This window comes from Aquarana catesbeiana, linkage group LG01 (genome assembly GCF_042186555.1).
Source record: "Aquarana catesbeiana isolate 2022-GZ linkage group LG01, ASM4218655v1, whole genome shotgun sequence".
Taxonomy (NCBI): Eukaryota; Metazoa; Chordata; class Amphibia; order Anura; family Ranidae; genus Aquarana; species Aquarana catesbeiana.
The window spans coordinates 110,109,284-110,126,118 of NC_133324.1; the positions used below are offsets into that span (position 1 = coordinate 110,109,284).

The 16,835-nt window shown below is 42.4% G+C and overlaps 1 protein-coding gene across 3 annotated transcripts in view; it reads right to left on the bottom strand.

The window, feature by feature from the left end:
- Positions 1–16,835, bottom strand: part of ANKRD55 (ankyrin repeat domain 55) — a 171,484-nt gene that overhangs the window by 76,371 nt on the left and 78,278 nt on the right. For all 3 annotated transcript variants that reach the window (XM_073622890.1, XM_073622880.1, XM_073622898.1), the window contains exons 2-3: positions 7,517–7,639; positions 709–839 (exon numbers count right to left, since the gene is read on the bottom strand). In XM_073622890.1, the coding sequence (XP_073478991.1) occupies positions 709–839; positions 7,517–7,639 (254 nt within the window). The remainder of the gene's footprint in view (positions 1–708; positions 840–7,516; positions 7,640–16,835) is intronic.

The window sequence follows — 16,835 nt, forward strand, 5'->3', positions numbered from 1 at the left end:
AAGTGCATAATAAACGGGCATCGCTTTTGCAGATGTGCAGCAGTGCCATTAACTCTTAATTGCACCCCAAAGTACCTTGCTAATGGTAGAGTTCATTTTGGTGCGGCACAATTTAAAAAAAAGGGTCATGCGCTTCTTTTGTGCAATTTTCGCATGTAGGGCAGCCCATTGAAATGAATAAACTGCCATAAATGCAATGTGCAAACATATGTGTGTACCTTTGCATCTGCATAGATGTGAAAGGACTCTAAGGCCAAAGACACTCCTTCTAGTGAGCTGAAAAGGAGAGAAGTGCAGCAGCTCAAACAACGGCAATGATCTTGCATATAATAAACTGATCATGAATATTCAATATGCCCTCTACCATCTTTACCAAGGAAGGATGAATAAGTATCATGATTGCTAGAAGTGCACATAAACATATGTACATGCAAAAGAAAAACAATAATACTTATAATGAATTTATAATAATGAAAAATATCCCCTTCACTGCAAGGGATACTTTCATGATGTTCATTTAATATAGGCAGATAATGAACAATTAATGAAGTACATACAGGTAGTTAATGAAGAAAATGGAACAAGGTTTATAATAGAAACCAATATAAATGACCTAAATCTTGAAGTAGATGTTCTTATAAAGCATGTACCAAATTACCATTTAAAGGTGGACTCATGTATTCCCCTATAAAGATTACATTTTCTTACCAGGTACGTGGCAAGTGATAGACTTGTTCTTCCACAGGCATCTTGTGTATTTATGTTAGCTCCCATTTTCAGCAGCAGTTTCACTGTATCGACCTGTCGTCCGGAAACAGCGTGCATCAGTGGTGTGCAACCTGGAGATGAAAAGTCAACAGTGTGCATCCAAAGGTTTGTTAGAGTATGTCGCATGAAAAATATCGCTATAGCATCTTTTCATTAAGGAAAAAAAAAAGTACATAGTATCCATGGCAATTATAGCATGGAATTATTTAAAGGGTCGGTCTGGCCAAAACAGATATTTCATCTATAGGTGACAACTGTTTAATTAAAGTAGAACTGAGGCAAAACTTTTTTCATAAAAAAAAAACTATATCAGTCAACATCCGTGGAAAATACAATAAAGTAAAAAAGACTGCTTGCAGTGAGGCCGATATGCAACAAATCCTCCAAAGTCAACCAATATATAAAGTGCAGCACCTATAGTATAACTATTTGAAAGTACAAAAGTGTCATATAACAAATAAAGTGCAATTGATATATACATTTACAAATATAACATAATATAATATAATATAATATAATATAATATAATATAATATAATATAATATATATGATGTAAAATGTGCAATTCATCCACCAATAGTCCAATTCCTTAAAATGACAGGTCCTCAATTTCAAGTATAACAGGTAAGTATATAAAAACTTAAAAAACAGCAAGTTCATGTAAAGTGCAGACAATCTTCACAACTATTATGTGGACCAATGAACAAACATTGTACGTATCCACCGTGCAGATTACCACCACCAGCACCCCACATTCACCAGAAAATATGGCTGCATTGATAAACAGCAAAAGCGCTTAGCTGTATCACCCAGGCAACGCTACAATTCCTCAGGTCCCTTTAAGATGTCTTCTCACTGGCTGTAACACTGGTTAGAGCACTGCGATCCAGGACAGGAAAATGGATACCACAGCTATACAGGATAAATGCTCACAAACCGGATCCACAAAGATCTCCCATGGTGCAGCATTTAAAAAAAAAGTTTTAGCACAAAGCTCATAAAAGCAGTTTAAAACCAAACAAAAGTAGCCAACAACTTATAGCTATGGCCGCCACATACAATCCATGCAGCCGCGTGCTGTCAGTACAATGTAATTCCTTCCAACAGGTTTTGCACTATAACGTGTCTTCAGGGGTCAAATGTACTGCATTATTTTCATGTAGTGTATACTGAAAATCTAATCTGGCCCAATTAGAGCCGAAAAAATGTCTCTAATTAGGCAGAATGAGATTCTCTCTCTCTCTCTATATATATATAAACTGCATTAAAATAATGCAACACATTCTGACCCCTGAAGACACGCTATAATGCGAAACCTGCTGCGGGGATTTACTTTGTGCTGACGCCATGCCGCCGCATTTATGGTATTTGGCTGCCATAGCATTAAGTTGCTGGCTACTGTTTGGTTTTAAACAGCTTTTATGTGCTTTATGTTAAACTTTTTTAATAAATGCTATACCACGAGAGAGCCTTGTGGCTCCGGTATGTGAGTACTTATCCTGTCCTGGATGCCGGTACTCTAACCAATGTTGCAGCCAGTGAGAAGACATCTTAAAGGGACTGCAGCCTGAGGAATAGTAGAATTGCCTTGGTGATATAACTAAGCGCTTTGCTGCGTAATACCATGTAGCCATATTTTCTGATGAGTGTGGAGTGCTGGTGATGGAAATCTGCACGGTGGATACACACAGTGTTTGTTCACTTTACATGAACTGGCTGTTTTTTAAGGTTATTAAAACTTGAACATTTCCCTTCACTGCCTGTCCCATAGCCAAAACAGGAAGTGAGAGGAAATCCCTTCAAAGTGAGGGCATACCTGGTTGTCACCAGAATTAGTCTCCCCATTGGAAGATTTCCCCTCTGTTCTTGTTCTGGTGACAACTCACAATTTGGGATTTTCTTTCACTTTCACTATCTGTGATAATGGTAAACAAGACAAATACAGATGGTGAATTTACCCATGAGGGACATAGAAAGCAATAAAACCCTGACAGGCGTTCCCTCCACTCTATCCAAAACTCTTAACTCTATCCAAAAAAAAGTTTTGCATTTAGTTATACTTTAAAAGGTACACTTTCAAAGTTTTTGCTGTTTTAACTAGGTATTACTGTAGTTATTTTCCCTGTGTTTTGTGTTTGCTTTACCTTGTAATGATGGGCACACATGTTGAGTCTGCAATTTGTAGTGTCATAGCTGTTCGATCCCCCTTTGTTCACGTATTCTTCCACCTAGCTTGCCTCCAAGGCATGCCTCACCATGTCCTCTGTGTTGCATCACAAATGTGCTAATGTGAGGAAAATGCATTGTGATCTCTTTGTTAATTGTTCTGACTGTTTGTGTCTGTGTCAGATCAAATTACTGATTAGCTCTCACCTGCAAAACACTAGACTGAGACACCCAGGGATTTATGTATTTTCCACACTGGAAATGACAGATCTCAGACTACAGACAGGGGTCATGCAATAGGCTCTGCAGTACAATTCCCCATTGATGTTTGAACACAAACAGAAACTTCTGACACAGAATGTGAATATTTACTCTACTATAGGCTGTGTGTACATTGTGACACCATAATACTACATGATCAATACACATCTTATGCATGTGAAAACAAAAGATGCAGGTAGGAAAGTTTCAATGTCTTTCAACTCCAAAATGGCTTGCCTAAGCAGTCAGATTCATCCTCATCTGCAGCCCTGCAAACCCAAGAAAGGGGGTCTCATTCTTCCTGCTACAATCTTTGTTAAATAAAGGAAAAATTAGGCACGTGCCTAGATGAAAAGGGCTCACCATCTCATTCCCCTAGTTGTGCATTTATTTTCTTCCCCAAACATATAACTGAATCAACTGTGGTTTTATATAAACCCAGAGTTTAGTTTTAATGTTTATTGTTTGATTTGTTTTATGACACATTTCTTTTACGCTAACTAAATCTTTATATATTTGTGATGTAATAGATCATGATGACCAATATAACATTTATAATAAACCAATCCCATGTGTTTGCAGACATTTATTGCTCAGTTTATTGCTGAACAATCTGCAAACATTGATGTAATCTGGATGATAAGTACCACTGTACTATAATCCTATCATGCTGTTCTAGTCTGTAGAAATGAGTAATCAAGACGCAGGTCGTGTGATCTCTGGAGGGAGGTCTAATGCTGGGTCTGGTGAATCAATGCTGGGTCTGGTGAATCAGATTCCTAAGGTAACAAAACAGCACAAGTGATTTGTCATCTCATTTAAACTGAATACCAATCTGTTTGATTATTATGCATCACAGTGTCTACAACACACTGCAAACATAATTTCTGCAAAGAGATTTAAACAGCAGCTCTGGACAACAAGTGGACACAGTCAGTGAATTGCTAATGCAATCCAGAAAATATTGTAAGTAAGCTAAAGTCAGAACATGCACTCAATTTACCTTAAAGCTTAAGTGGGCTCCATTCACAAAGCGTTATTGTTCCCCTTTAAAAAGGTGGTAAAATTCTGCTCAGCGTTTTTTCAAAAAGTTGTTTGCCATGTACAAAAAAAGCTACTAAAATACTGCATGAGTTATTTTATGACGCCTTGCGGTATTTTAGTAGTGGAAACTTGAGGTTATTTAACGCCTGGCACTAGCTGGCATATTTATTACCATTAATAAATCGGAATTGTTAAGGAGTGGGCGGTTGTCCACGTTCTTAACCACTAAACAACATGGTTGTTAAGGAGCGGGTGGCCATCGCATCCTTAACAAATGATGAGTCATCAGCTGTCAGCAGGCTTCCCTGCTAGTAAAGGGGGCTTCCAGATTGTGATAAGCCCCCTGCCCACAGATCCCCAGAGCCACTGGCCTATGCTTCACGGGGGAGGGGGCGCTCACTCGTTCCCTCCCTTTCCTGATCTGCATGCTTGGATAAGGGTCTGGTATGGACTTTTGAAAGGGGGGGGGACTCCACGCCATTTAAAAAAAAAAATCTGTGTGGGGCTCCCCTCAAAATCCATACCAGACCCTAAGGGCCTGATATGCATTGGGGGGGGGGGGCGGACCCCACTCCACTTTTTCAAGAATTTTTTTATTGCCAGCAATCTTTTTTTTTAGATTCAGCTGTCAGCGGGAAACCCTGCTAACAGCTGATGACTCATTGCTTGTTAAGGATGTGACAGCCGCCTGCTCCTTAACAACCATGATGTTTACTGGGTGTTAAAAAACAGACGGCTGCCTGCTCCTTAACAACTGGTACACATTCCATAAATACCGCATGCCTGGACAACTACTTAATTTCCATATGCATTTAATTATTTATTTCCTTCTGTGAATGGAATTTAATGTCTGCGGTATTTACCGATCGATTTCAGCATTTTTTGGTAAATACCACACAAATGGTCTTTTGCAGTGATGGCGAACCTTGGCACCCCAGATATTTTGGAACTACATTTCCTATGATGCTCAACTACACTGCAAAGTGCATGAGCATCACGGGAAATGTAGTTCCAAAACATCTGGGGTGCCAAGGTTTGTCATCACTGGTCTAGTGAATTGACAGTTTCAGGATCACAAAATGTGTCCTTACATAGTTAAATAGTTAGTCAGGTTGAAAAAAGACACAAGTCCATCCAGTCCAACCTTACAACCTTGTCCTGACACCTGTCTGTCTTCAAAACAGGCTGCAAAGCAACAAAATGTGATTATTTTAAAAGGGGTGATTCCTTTCTATACCCACTGTAGATAAATAAAAGCTGACAATTGTAAGTAACTCTGCTAGTGTAAATGGTTTGTATCATTTCTCTTACTGATACTTTCTGCTTGAGAGCTTCTTCTTTAAAAAAAAAAAGCAGACTTATTGGCTGGATCACCAGGTGAAAATAGAAACAGGAAAGATTAAAAAACAAAATGAATACAGCCATCACAAGAAATGTTTAGCTGCAATAAAATAAATGTTTGCTTTAGGGTTTAACACCACTTTAATATTCTATACAGAAGCTCCCATTCTAGAAATGATCACTAGTCCATTTTTGTTTGCAATATCTCCAAGCAAAAGTATATAGGAATTAGAATTAACGTTTGCTAAAATTATTATAATGTATAAAGTAGATTTCATTTATTTAGGCTCCATTCACATTAGCGCGTGTGACTTTGATCCAACTTTATACTCAATGGATCTAAATTGCATCAAATGTCACACCAAAGTAGTGCAGGCATCTTTTCAAAGTTGCTACGACTTTAACCACTTCAATACAGCGCATTTTCGCCCCCTTCCTGCCCAAGCCATTTTTCAGCTTTCAGCACTGTCACATTTTGAATGACAATTGCGCGGTCATACAACACTGTACCCAAATGAAATTGTTATCATTTTTTCCCCACAAACAGAGCTTTCTTTTGGTGGTATTTGATCACCTCTGCGGTTTTTATTTTTTGCGCTATAAACAAAAGAAGAGTGACAAGTTTAAAAAAAAAAACAATAATTTTTACCTTTTGCGATAATAAATATCCAATTTTTTTTTTCTTTAAAACAAATTTTTTCTCAGTTTAGGCCGATATGTATTCTTGTACATATTTTTGGTAAAAAAAAAATCGCAATAAGCGTATATAGATTGGTTTGCGCAAAAGTTATAGCGTCTACAAAATAGGGGATAGATTTGTAACATTTTAATTTTTTTTACTAGTAATGGCGGCGATCTGCGATTTTTATCGTGACTGCGATATTGCGGCGGACATATCGGACACTTTTGACACATATTTGGGACCATTCACATTTATACAGCCATGCGTGCTATAAAAATGCATTGATTACTGTATAAATGTGACAGGCAGGGAAGGGGTTAACACTAGGTGGTGATCGAGGGGTTAACTGTGTTTGCTAGGGAGTGATTCTAACTGTAGGGGGTGGGGACTCACTAGGGGAGGAGACCGATCGGTGTTCCTCTGTAATAGGAACACACCATCGGTCTCCTCTCCTCTGACAGGACCGTGGATCTGTGTGTTTACACACACAGGTCCACGGTCCTGCTGTGTTACCGGTAATCGCGGGTGCCCGGCGGACATCGCGGCTGCCGGGCACACGCACCGGGTGCCCAGTGACACGGCGCGCGTGTACCCCCTGGTGGGCTGGGATAACGAGGACGTCATATAACGCCCGCCCGCCACAAGAGCTGCGCCGCCTGGCCGTCAATTGACGGCCGGCGGTCAGCAAGCAGTTAAGTCACACCAATTTGAACAGGTGCCATTGAAAAGAATGGGGTACGACTTGTCATGCGACTTTGATGTCCAACCAGGTAGGAAGGTTGTTCTCTAATGTCTATAAGCACCTTTAGGCTGGCCATAGGGAAGAATTTCGAACAAAAAGAATGTTCTAAGAAAGTTTGTTCATTTCTTTAATATTAGTGGGTCAAATCGACATTCGTTTTCAAGGATGGAAATTTTTTCTGGAACGAACATTGACATTTGACATTAATGACATTCAAATGTTCTGAGATGTTTCGTATGAATTTCCCTAATACCTTTCCTAAGAATTTTTGTTCAAAATTCTATCAATCTATGGCCAGCTTTAGTCTCTCTATAACAGTGATGGCGAATCTTGGAACTCCAGATGTTTTGGAACTACATTTCCCACGATGCTCCACTACACTGCAGAGTGCATGAGCGTCATGGAAAATGTAGTTTCAAAACATCTGGGGTGCCAAGGTTCACCATCACTGCTCTAGAATATATCTCACCACCACACTCTCCTCTGACATTCCCCAGGACACACTCAGTACCTTCATTGTCACAGTACTCCAGAATGGAAGGATCTTCCCGGATTATTGCAGTCAATGTGTTGACATCACCATTCGCTGAGGCTTGGTATACCACACTCAAGTCAATCTCTTCTGCTGAATCACCTTGAAATAGAAACCAGAAAGGCCATTTGTTATACATTTTTTTAAGCAAGTTATATAGTAAAAGTAGATTGTCAGGTCATAACCGAAATCCCAGGGCCTAGGTCCTACCTTCCAGTTCTAGCTGTAATTATCTATGTGCACAGGTGAAAAACAATCCTGTCTGAAATAATGGTAATGAGTGACCATACAAGTAAACACATGCAAAATGTAAAAACAAAAAAGGAGAGCAAAAAGCAGGACTTTGCGTGAGACATGTCAGCGCAGTTGTTAAAATGTGGGCATCCATAAGTTGTTAACTCAACGCGTTTCTTGGCTTATAACCAATCATCAGGAGTTCCGATGCATAATAACTAAAAAATAATGGGGCAGCCATTAGTCTAATGATTGACACATAAATATCGAAAAAACAAAAAAACTACAATAGTACTCACAGATTGGTGGATAACTAATAAAATGGGAAGGTGGTCTGGGTCTGCAAAGTCTCACCCGGGGTTGAGGCAAGGACCAGCCCCCAAAAGGAACCCAAGGGACAGAGGCCGCCATCCGGGCCGGGACACCCCACATAACCGTAGCCCAGCAAGAAGGGAGGAACCTGGCAAAACGCATGTGGAATGCTGTGGAGGGAAAGGAAGGAATGTGAGTCAAAGTGAAAGTGAAATGAGGAAGCCATCCATGGCTGGGCAGGATAGAAGGAGTAGGGTATGTGATAAGGGAAACATAAAGCATAGAGGGAGTGTGAAGTACAAGGTAAACAGTGAGGAAGGTAAATGCGTGTCACATAAGTGGTGTTGGAAGTGTGGAAGCATGGATGGCCATGGGGAAGTGGAGGGGATTTACCTGTGAAGTGCGAGTTGTGCGCAAGCCGGTCATCCCTACACAGGTTGAGACGGTGTGTGAAGCAGGCCCACCAGAGGCCGCCGCCATATACCCCAGGCTGGGGGCGTGTCCCCACCAACGTCATGAAGGGGCGTCAATGCAGCACACAGGGAGGAGGGAGGAGTCCATCCACGATCAGAGCAATTGGGATGGAGTCCCGTCCCCCTGCCGCCATGACCCCGGCAGAATGGATCACTGATGCCCGCAGTGCAGCGTCGTAGGTCGCCGCACACCAGGCGTGAAATCATGACGCCGATGCGCCAAGGTCACGGCCCGCCCCCACCTGGGCATATCGCATCCCCAGAAATGGGACCCAACAAGACTCCAGTCCCATCCCCAATTACTAAAATGAACCAGTGAGTAGTTAAAGAACACAAAATGAAGTAGTTAAAGTATAAGGAATGGAAAAGATGTATGCACTGAATTAAATCAATATGCATGGGGTGGTCAGCAAATGTCTAGCTGATGAAAAAGAAAAAACAGGAAAAAGATTCAAAAAGCCATGATAAACGTGAAAAAGTTTGTAACGAAGATGATACAGTGGGTTCTAAAGGTATGGTTGGTCAGGTCACAGAAAGCGGGTGTTTTCCACCCAGTATTTTGGATATACAAAAAGAAGGGGGTTGTGACCTGTCCATACCGATATTTAGAACGCTGACATGTCTCCATCCCAATTAATATAAAAACAAAAAAAGGAGAGCAAAAAGCGGGACTTTGCGTGAGACATGTCAGCGCATAAATAGTAATTAATTGGTCAGGCTCATATAGAGTTGGCCTGTATCCAATGCAAGTATATAATCCAGACATCAATAATTATAATAATAATAAAAAAGAACAATGGGCGTAATCACAAAGGATTTACATCAGATATTCATATAAAGTATCATTTTAATTTATCATTCAACATCCATAAGTTGTTAACTCAAATCGTTTCTTGGCTTACAATCAATCATCAGGAGTTCAGATGCATAATAACTAAAAAATAATGGGGCAGTCATTAGTCTAATGATTGACACATAAATATCGAAAAAACAAAAACATAAAGCATAGAGGGAGTGTGAAGTACAAGGTGAACAGTGAGCAGTCACTTATGTGAACAGTCACATAAGTGGTGTTGGAAGTGTGGAAGCATGGATGGCCATGGGGAAGTGGAGGGGAAAATGTTTTATGTTTCCCTTATCACATACCCTACTCCTTCTATCTTGCCCAGCCATGGATGGCTTCCTCATTTCACTTTCACTTTGACTCACATTCCTTCCTTTCCCTCCACAGCATTCCACATGCGTTTTGCTAGGTTCCTCCCTTCTTGCTGGGCTACGGTTATGTGGGGTGTCCCGGCCCGGATGGCGGCCCCTGGTTTTTCTTTTGGGGGATGGTCCTTGCCTCAACCCCGGGTGAGACTTTGCAGACCCAGACCACCTTCCCATTTTATTAGTTATCCACCAATCTGTGAGTACTATTGTAGTTTTTGTTTTTTCGATATTTATGTGTCAATCATTAGACTAATGGCTGCCCCATTATTTAGTTATTATGCATCTGAACTCCTGATGATTGGTTGTAAGCCAAGAAACGGGTTGAGTTAACTTATGGATACCCACATTTTAACAACTACCTGTACTGTAACTGTATTTTTTGTACCTACTATGTCCATTGATTGATTTTATATTAATTCCTCTATGTTGAATGATAAATTAAAATGATACTTTATATGAATATCTGATGTAAATCCTTTGTGATTACGCCCATTGTTCTTTTTTTATTATTATTATTAATGTCTGGATTATATACTTGCATTGGATACAGGCCGACTCTATATGAGCCTGACCAATTAATTACTATTTATGCGCTGACATGTCTCACGCAAAGTCCCGCTTTTTGCTCTCCTTTTTTGTTTTTATATTAATTGGGATGGAGACGTGTCAGCGTTCTAAATATTGGTATGGACAGGTCACAACCCCCTTCTACATGCAAAATGTATTTTGTCCTGTTACCTTTCTTATTCTATCCTGCTCATTGGACAGTGAAGGTGCAGCAACAAACTGATGAGGTCATCGCTGTGCTTATTCCATCGATAAGTATGTTCACAGTATTAAGCTGGTAATAGATGGGTCATTTCTTTTAGTTTCAATACAAAAAAACAGATTCCTCCATTCACAGAAGCGAGATGGAAAGAGGAATCTCCAAAAACCACACAAATCAATCTCCTGCGCTGTGTAGTGTGCCTCTAAACAGCGAACTCTTTGCTTTGACGCTTTGGGCGTTGGACTTACCCCTATCAATCGCAATACACCACATCTATAATGTCACAATAGTCAAGACATGTAAATCACAATACAATAAAATCGGCAATCTTATTCTAAATAGTTGTGTATAGATCCAGGGCTCAACTTCTTGGTACAATAGGTATAAAGTGCATAGATCACAAAGGAGCACTGAGCCAATGCTTGTTACATGCTTATTTAAACTCATATGTGGACAGGGCCATCTTTAATATTGATTGGATCCTGGGCAAACATTCCCCCCCCCCCCCCCATGCAATTTCGCTCTCCACCTGCTCTGAGTCTACAATAAATAGCAGCTAGACTCAAAATCAGTTTACTGAATTAGATAAGGCAGCAATTGCGATTGGTCGCCAGAGGTTACAGTGTACCATTACCGCTCACTGACTGGCTGCTAGAGGTTACAGCACACATTATGGCTCACTGATTATTTGCCAGAGGTTACAGAAGATAACTGCTTGTTGATTGGTTGCTAGAGATTACTGTACATCAATACTGCTCACTGATTGGTTGCTAGAGGTTACTGGACATCCTTAACCACTCACCAATTGGTTGCTAGAGGTTACTGCACATTATTAATGCTTACTGATTGATTGCTAGAGGTTACTGCATATTCTTACTGCTCAATGATTGGTTGCAAGAGGTTAGCGCAAATCATTACTGCTCACTGATCGGTTACTAAAGGTTATAGCATATTATCTCCTCACTGCCTGCACACCATGGACTGGGGAGGTGAGGGGACCCATCAATAGACATAAAACTCCTAGGGATTCTAGGACTTCTGGGATCCGTGGCAATGCTGAGGGAGGGAGGGCAGGTAATCAGTGGCAATGCTGGGGGGTTGATTGGATCAGTGGCAGTGGTTGGGGGGATGGGATTAGTTAGGAGGCAGTACACTATGGCAAATTCTAAACTATGTAGAGCAAAGTTGGAAATTGTTGGCAAGTGGGGGATTCTACACTGATCACCAATGTAATGGGGAATTTACAATGACCATCAATGTGAAGGGGGATTTACACTGATCACCATGTAATGGGGGATTTTATGTCACCCACCAATATAAAGAGGGATTTCTACGCTGACACTAATATAATAGAAGCGTTTACACCAACCACCAGTGTAAGGGGGAGTATACAATGACCTCCATGTGAGGGGAAATTTACACTGACAACCATTGTCTAGGAGATTTGTACTGACCACCAATGTAAAGGGGGATTTACACTGATCACAAGTGTAAGGGCAATTCTGTGCTTACCACCAATGTAAAGGGAAATGTACACAATGTATGAAGAATTTACACTGACAACCAATGTAATGGGGGATTTTATTATTTATTTTATTTTTTTATTTATTTCAGGTACTTATATAGCGCCGTCAATTTACGCAGCGCTTTACATATATATATTATACATTCACATCAGTCCCTATACCCTCAAGGAGCTTACAATCTAAGGTCCCTAACTCACATTCATACCTATACTAGGGCCGATTTAGACAGGATCCAATTAACCTACCAGCATGTCTTTGGAGTGTGGGAGGAAACCGGAGTACCCGGAGGAAACCCACGCAGACACAGGGATTTTACATCAACAACCAATAAAGGGGGGGTTTACACTCATCACTAATTTAAAGAGGGCTTCTACATGGACTAACAATGTAAGGGAGGATACGAAACTGACCACAAATTAAAGTTTGGATTTTTTACCGATTACCAATATAAAGAGGAGTTTCTACAATGGCCACCAATGTAATGGGGATTTACTATGACCGCTTATGTGATGGGGATTTACACTGACCACTGATGCAATGGGGATTTACACTGACCACTAATGCAATGGGGAATTACACTGACCACTAATGTAATAGGAGCATTCACAGGAACCACTAATTTAAGGAGGGATTTACACTGACCACCAATGTAAGGGGGATCTTCATACTGGCCACTACTGTGAATGAAAGGATTGTACACTAAGCCCCAATGTAATGAGAAGATTTACACTGACCACCAATGTAACTGAGGCATTTCGCCTGCTTTCACATTTGTGTGTGTCAAGAACGCATGCAATTTGGTTTCCTGACACCACAGAAACATGCTGCCCTTTAGCAGATACACAGCAGTGCCATTAATTGTTAATGACACCCTCACGCATCTGCTGAGATGTGCATATTCACATGCACCACAATTATTTTGAAAAAGGGTTCCACCTCCAATTTGCTTACCTTTGCAGAACAGGCTGATGTTAGGCTTAATGACCACAGTTGTAGGCAGGACTTTCAAGCATGACCCTTTACCTCCACGGTGGCCAGCATTCAGCAGAAGTGATGGAGGATATGACCTCAGGGGGGCATGATATACATACGACTACCGCCTCTATTTACATATCAATGTCCACGGCTATTTGCATATTAATGCCGCTGCTATTTACATATCAATGCAGGTTATTTACATATAAACACAGGGTCTGCAGGTGAGTCATCTGTACATGACAATAGGGCAGAGCTGAGCAGCATTAGTAACAGAACTTGAACACTGAGATATCGGGACACAGCACAGGACTAAAACTTCATGGGACAAGGGAATTTGAACTGGGATAGTTGGCAAGTATGAGGCAGTTGCTTTGGGCCCCACAACAATGATGGGGACCAGGGCAGATGCCCATTTTGTCCTGCCTTAAGGACGGCCCTGTATGTGGAACCACAGTAAGGTAAAATAAGATGAAGTTTAAAATGAATAAAATTACTAAACCTGGTAAGAATTGATTAAGGAAAAAAGGAATGAGAGAATAAAGAGAGAAAGTGTGTGGGATCATGGTATGAATCTGCTATTGTAAAACTGTCATATTGTCATTCTCGATCTGTAATGGTTATTATTATTGGTCTCCCACTCGCCTCTCCTAGTGGATGGATGAATACAGGGGTACACTCCACCAGTGTGGTAATGTCCCCATCAACCACAGCCTGTATTCTGACAACCCCCACTACTCCCCAGGGTTCTGGTGCACAGTCCTGTTCTGAGGTGCACGACACTTCTCGAGCTGTGCAGGCCAGGGACTTGTTTCTTGAATGTCTGGACGGCACGCTCACCGCATTATCTGAAAGTGCAGTGATGGTCTTCGTTCCAAGACCAGGGCCCGCCCACTTGACCTCCATGGATCTCCTGCACATGGCGTACTGATGTACCTTCCCACCCGATGACGCAATCAGGGCCATTCACAGCACCAGCAAGGTACTGGGCAGGGCGAGAGAGATCCCCCTGCAGGAGCTACTCCCTCCATACATCTCCACCAGCCCATGCACCACCCACAGCTCTAACTAAATGTGTCAGACACACAGAGGAAGGAGAACGAGGGAGAAAAGCGGGGGGGGGGGACAACAGAGGGGGAGGGGGAGGAAAACGGAATCCCCTCTGAGACATTGTATTCTGGCAAAAGTTTCCCAGATATAGCGCCCTGCTCCTGTTAGGCGAAATTTTGTTGTTGGTTCTACTATAGTCAGTGGAGAAATGATCTGTCTGGTAAGGGTTTTCTAAGCTGGCTGATTTATCGCTCGTGCCTGTTTCTGGAAGAAGCTTCCAGAAAACAGAGGAAGAAGGGTCAATCACTCAGTCATGAATATTTATCATACCTCAGCCAATCCCTGGAAGGGGGTGGCCAGAAGGTGGCGTGCGGGGTAATAAATATTTAGGAGGCCTGGGCAGAGTGTTCTCCTTCCTCTGCTAGGAGGGTTCCACTTTTGGGGCTGCTGCCCCTGGGAGGCACCTGGTGTGAGACAAGAGTTGCAGTTTGGGCCTCAGCTGGTGTTGGGCTGGGGGCCTGGAGAAGATTGCCAAAGTAATCTGCTGGAGAGCATTGCATAGAAGCCGTGTCTAGAGAAGGATTCTTTTGTCTCCTTTACTGAAGAGTATCAGGTGGAAGCTGGGTGGTAGACAGCTCCTGGGACATTGTGAGACCTGAGCTTGGGCTTGGGACTTTCACGTGAGCTTGTTGCTATAGGATTAGTGCTAATAAAAGTTTGTCTTCCTCTTGATTTCGAATATAGTTTTGGACTATCTTGCACCCGTATCCCTCTCCTGTTCAAGTTTTTTGCAAATAAAATCCACAAAAAGACATCCCCTAGACTGAGCTTGTGTGTCAGTGTACTTGGAACTGTGTCTGTTGCAGGCAGTCTCTGTACTAGCAAGGGAGACCTGGGCATATTCTCAGCACCCCCTTTGGGGGTAAGCGCTACACAACATTTTCATTCAACAAAAGTCTAATGATCAGCTTCTGTTGAACAGGGAAGCCCACACATAGATCGAAATTCGGCTGGTTCCTGCTGAACCAGTTGAATTTAATTTCATAAACGGCCAGCTTAGACTGAGTGCCATGCAAAGCAACAGAGCCCTAACTGGCTCAGTGTGCCGGAGCTTCTGATCCTGGGGCAGCCTATAATAAAGCTTAACTATAGGTACAATGAATATTGCACTGTTTAGGAGATATTCACAAATTTTACAGATGGTGACGTCACTGGTGCATGGGCACTGTGGCAAACTGAATGTGCCCTTAAGTCAGAGTGGTGCGCTGCGATCGTGACTCCCATGCCCATTCCCAGAAGAAAGACTGGGCAAAGATGGAAGCCCTGGCAGAGGTGACAGCACTGTATATGGTGCATACTAGCACATTATGCCATTAACTTGCAGGTTTTTTTGATGACTAAGGCTTTAAGGTGAGTGAGTAACCCATGTGATCAGTGGCGGCCCCTTCATAAGGTGCGAAGGGGCTCTGCCGCGCCTAAGCCATGCACCCGGCCCCTAATCTACATGCAGGGCGCCGGACGCATGGATTTCAATGTGTTTTAAGCACATGATTAGAGCCTGACGCTCTAATAGGCGTAAAAAAAAAAAAGGGTGGGCTTGGGGCGCAGAGCACTGCGCCCTGAACCCACCCAGTTGTATAATTCGCTATTGTCTTCCTGGTTTTCCTCCTAGCCAATGAGGAAACGTGTCCTGCAACCCTATTGGCCAGGGAGTCTTAGGACATACTTCTTGTTCGGCCGGGATGTGAAGCCCAGCTCTCCTCCTGGTGCATTGTATGATAGAGATGGCAGTAGGGCTGTCAGGTGTGTGTGGTGGCAGTCTCCTCCTCCTCCTCCATGTTTCTCCAGTCTCCTGGGGCCCCGGTGATGGTGATAAGGGTGGCGGAAGCTCTGAGTCCCCCCCAGTAGCGGACGCCTCCTCCTCGGGCTGTAACTTCATCCTCAGCCCTGAAGCTCCAGAGCTGGCCCAGCCCTCCGTCCTCTGTCCTCTGTCCTCTGTCCGCTGGAAGATGATTGTTTATGGGCTGGGAGCACGGTGAGTGTCCGGGTGTGGGGTAGGGGAGGGGGTCCCGGGAGGTCAGGGGTTGTACGGAGGATGTGGTTGTACAGGGCAGGCAGGCAGGGGAGTGCTGTCTTGGAATTGGGGAGATGTGTACAGCTAAGGGCTGTGTGAGCCTCATTCACACTCAGCACAGCCGGTGATGGGGGGGAGGGGGGCTTTCCTGTTTGCATCCCCCCCCCCCAAGATTTTTTTAGCACCAGCCGCCACTGCATGTGATTAGTATTAGTGGGGTATGTTCCTGACATTCATTTGAACTAAGGAAAAGACTTAGCTGAGTGGTCAGACATCTTCACTATTATAGAGCAAGCTCAGTTGAATGGGACTAACTACTATTATACATACCTTGACCTGGATAGATGGGGATCTTCACAGACAAAACAGCTTATGATTGAGACTCATGATACATTCTTTGATTTTGATGTAACACGGTATAAGAAAGTTCACTGATTTCTCTCATTCACACACAATGAGCCCTTTCTAAGAATTTCTTAGCAGCCTTCACAGGTGCTGGTGTCAAAGTAACATATTCGGATAATTGCAGAAAACTGTGAGCACAAAGTGAAATAGCCAGAATTAAAAAAAAAATGTAAATGAAAAATATTCTGCTGGGTATTATGAGGAAAAAATAACAATGTGAAAGAATTAAAGTGTACGTAAACCCAAAATCTATTTTGTCTTGATTGGT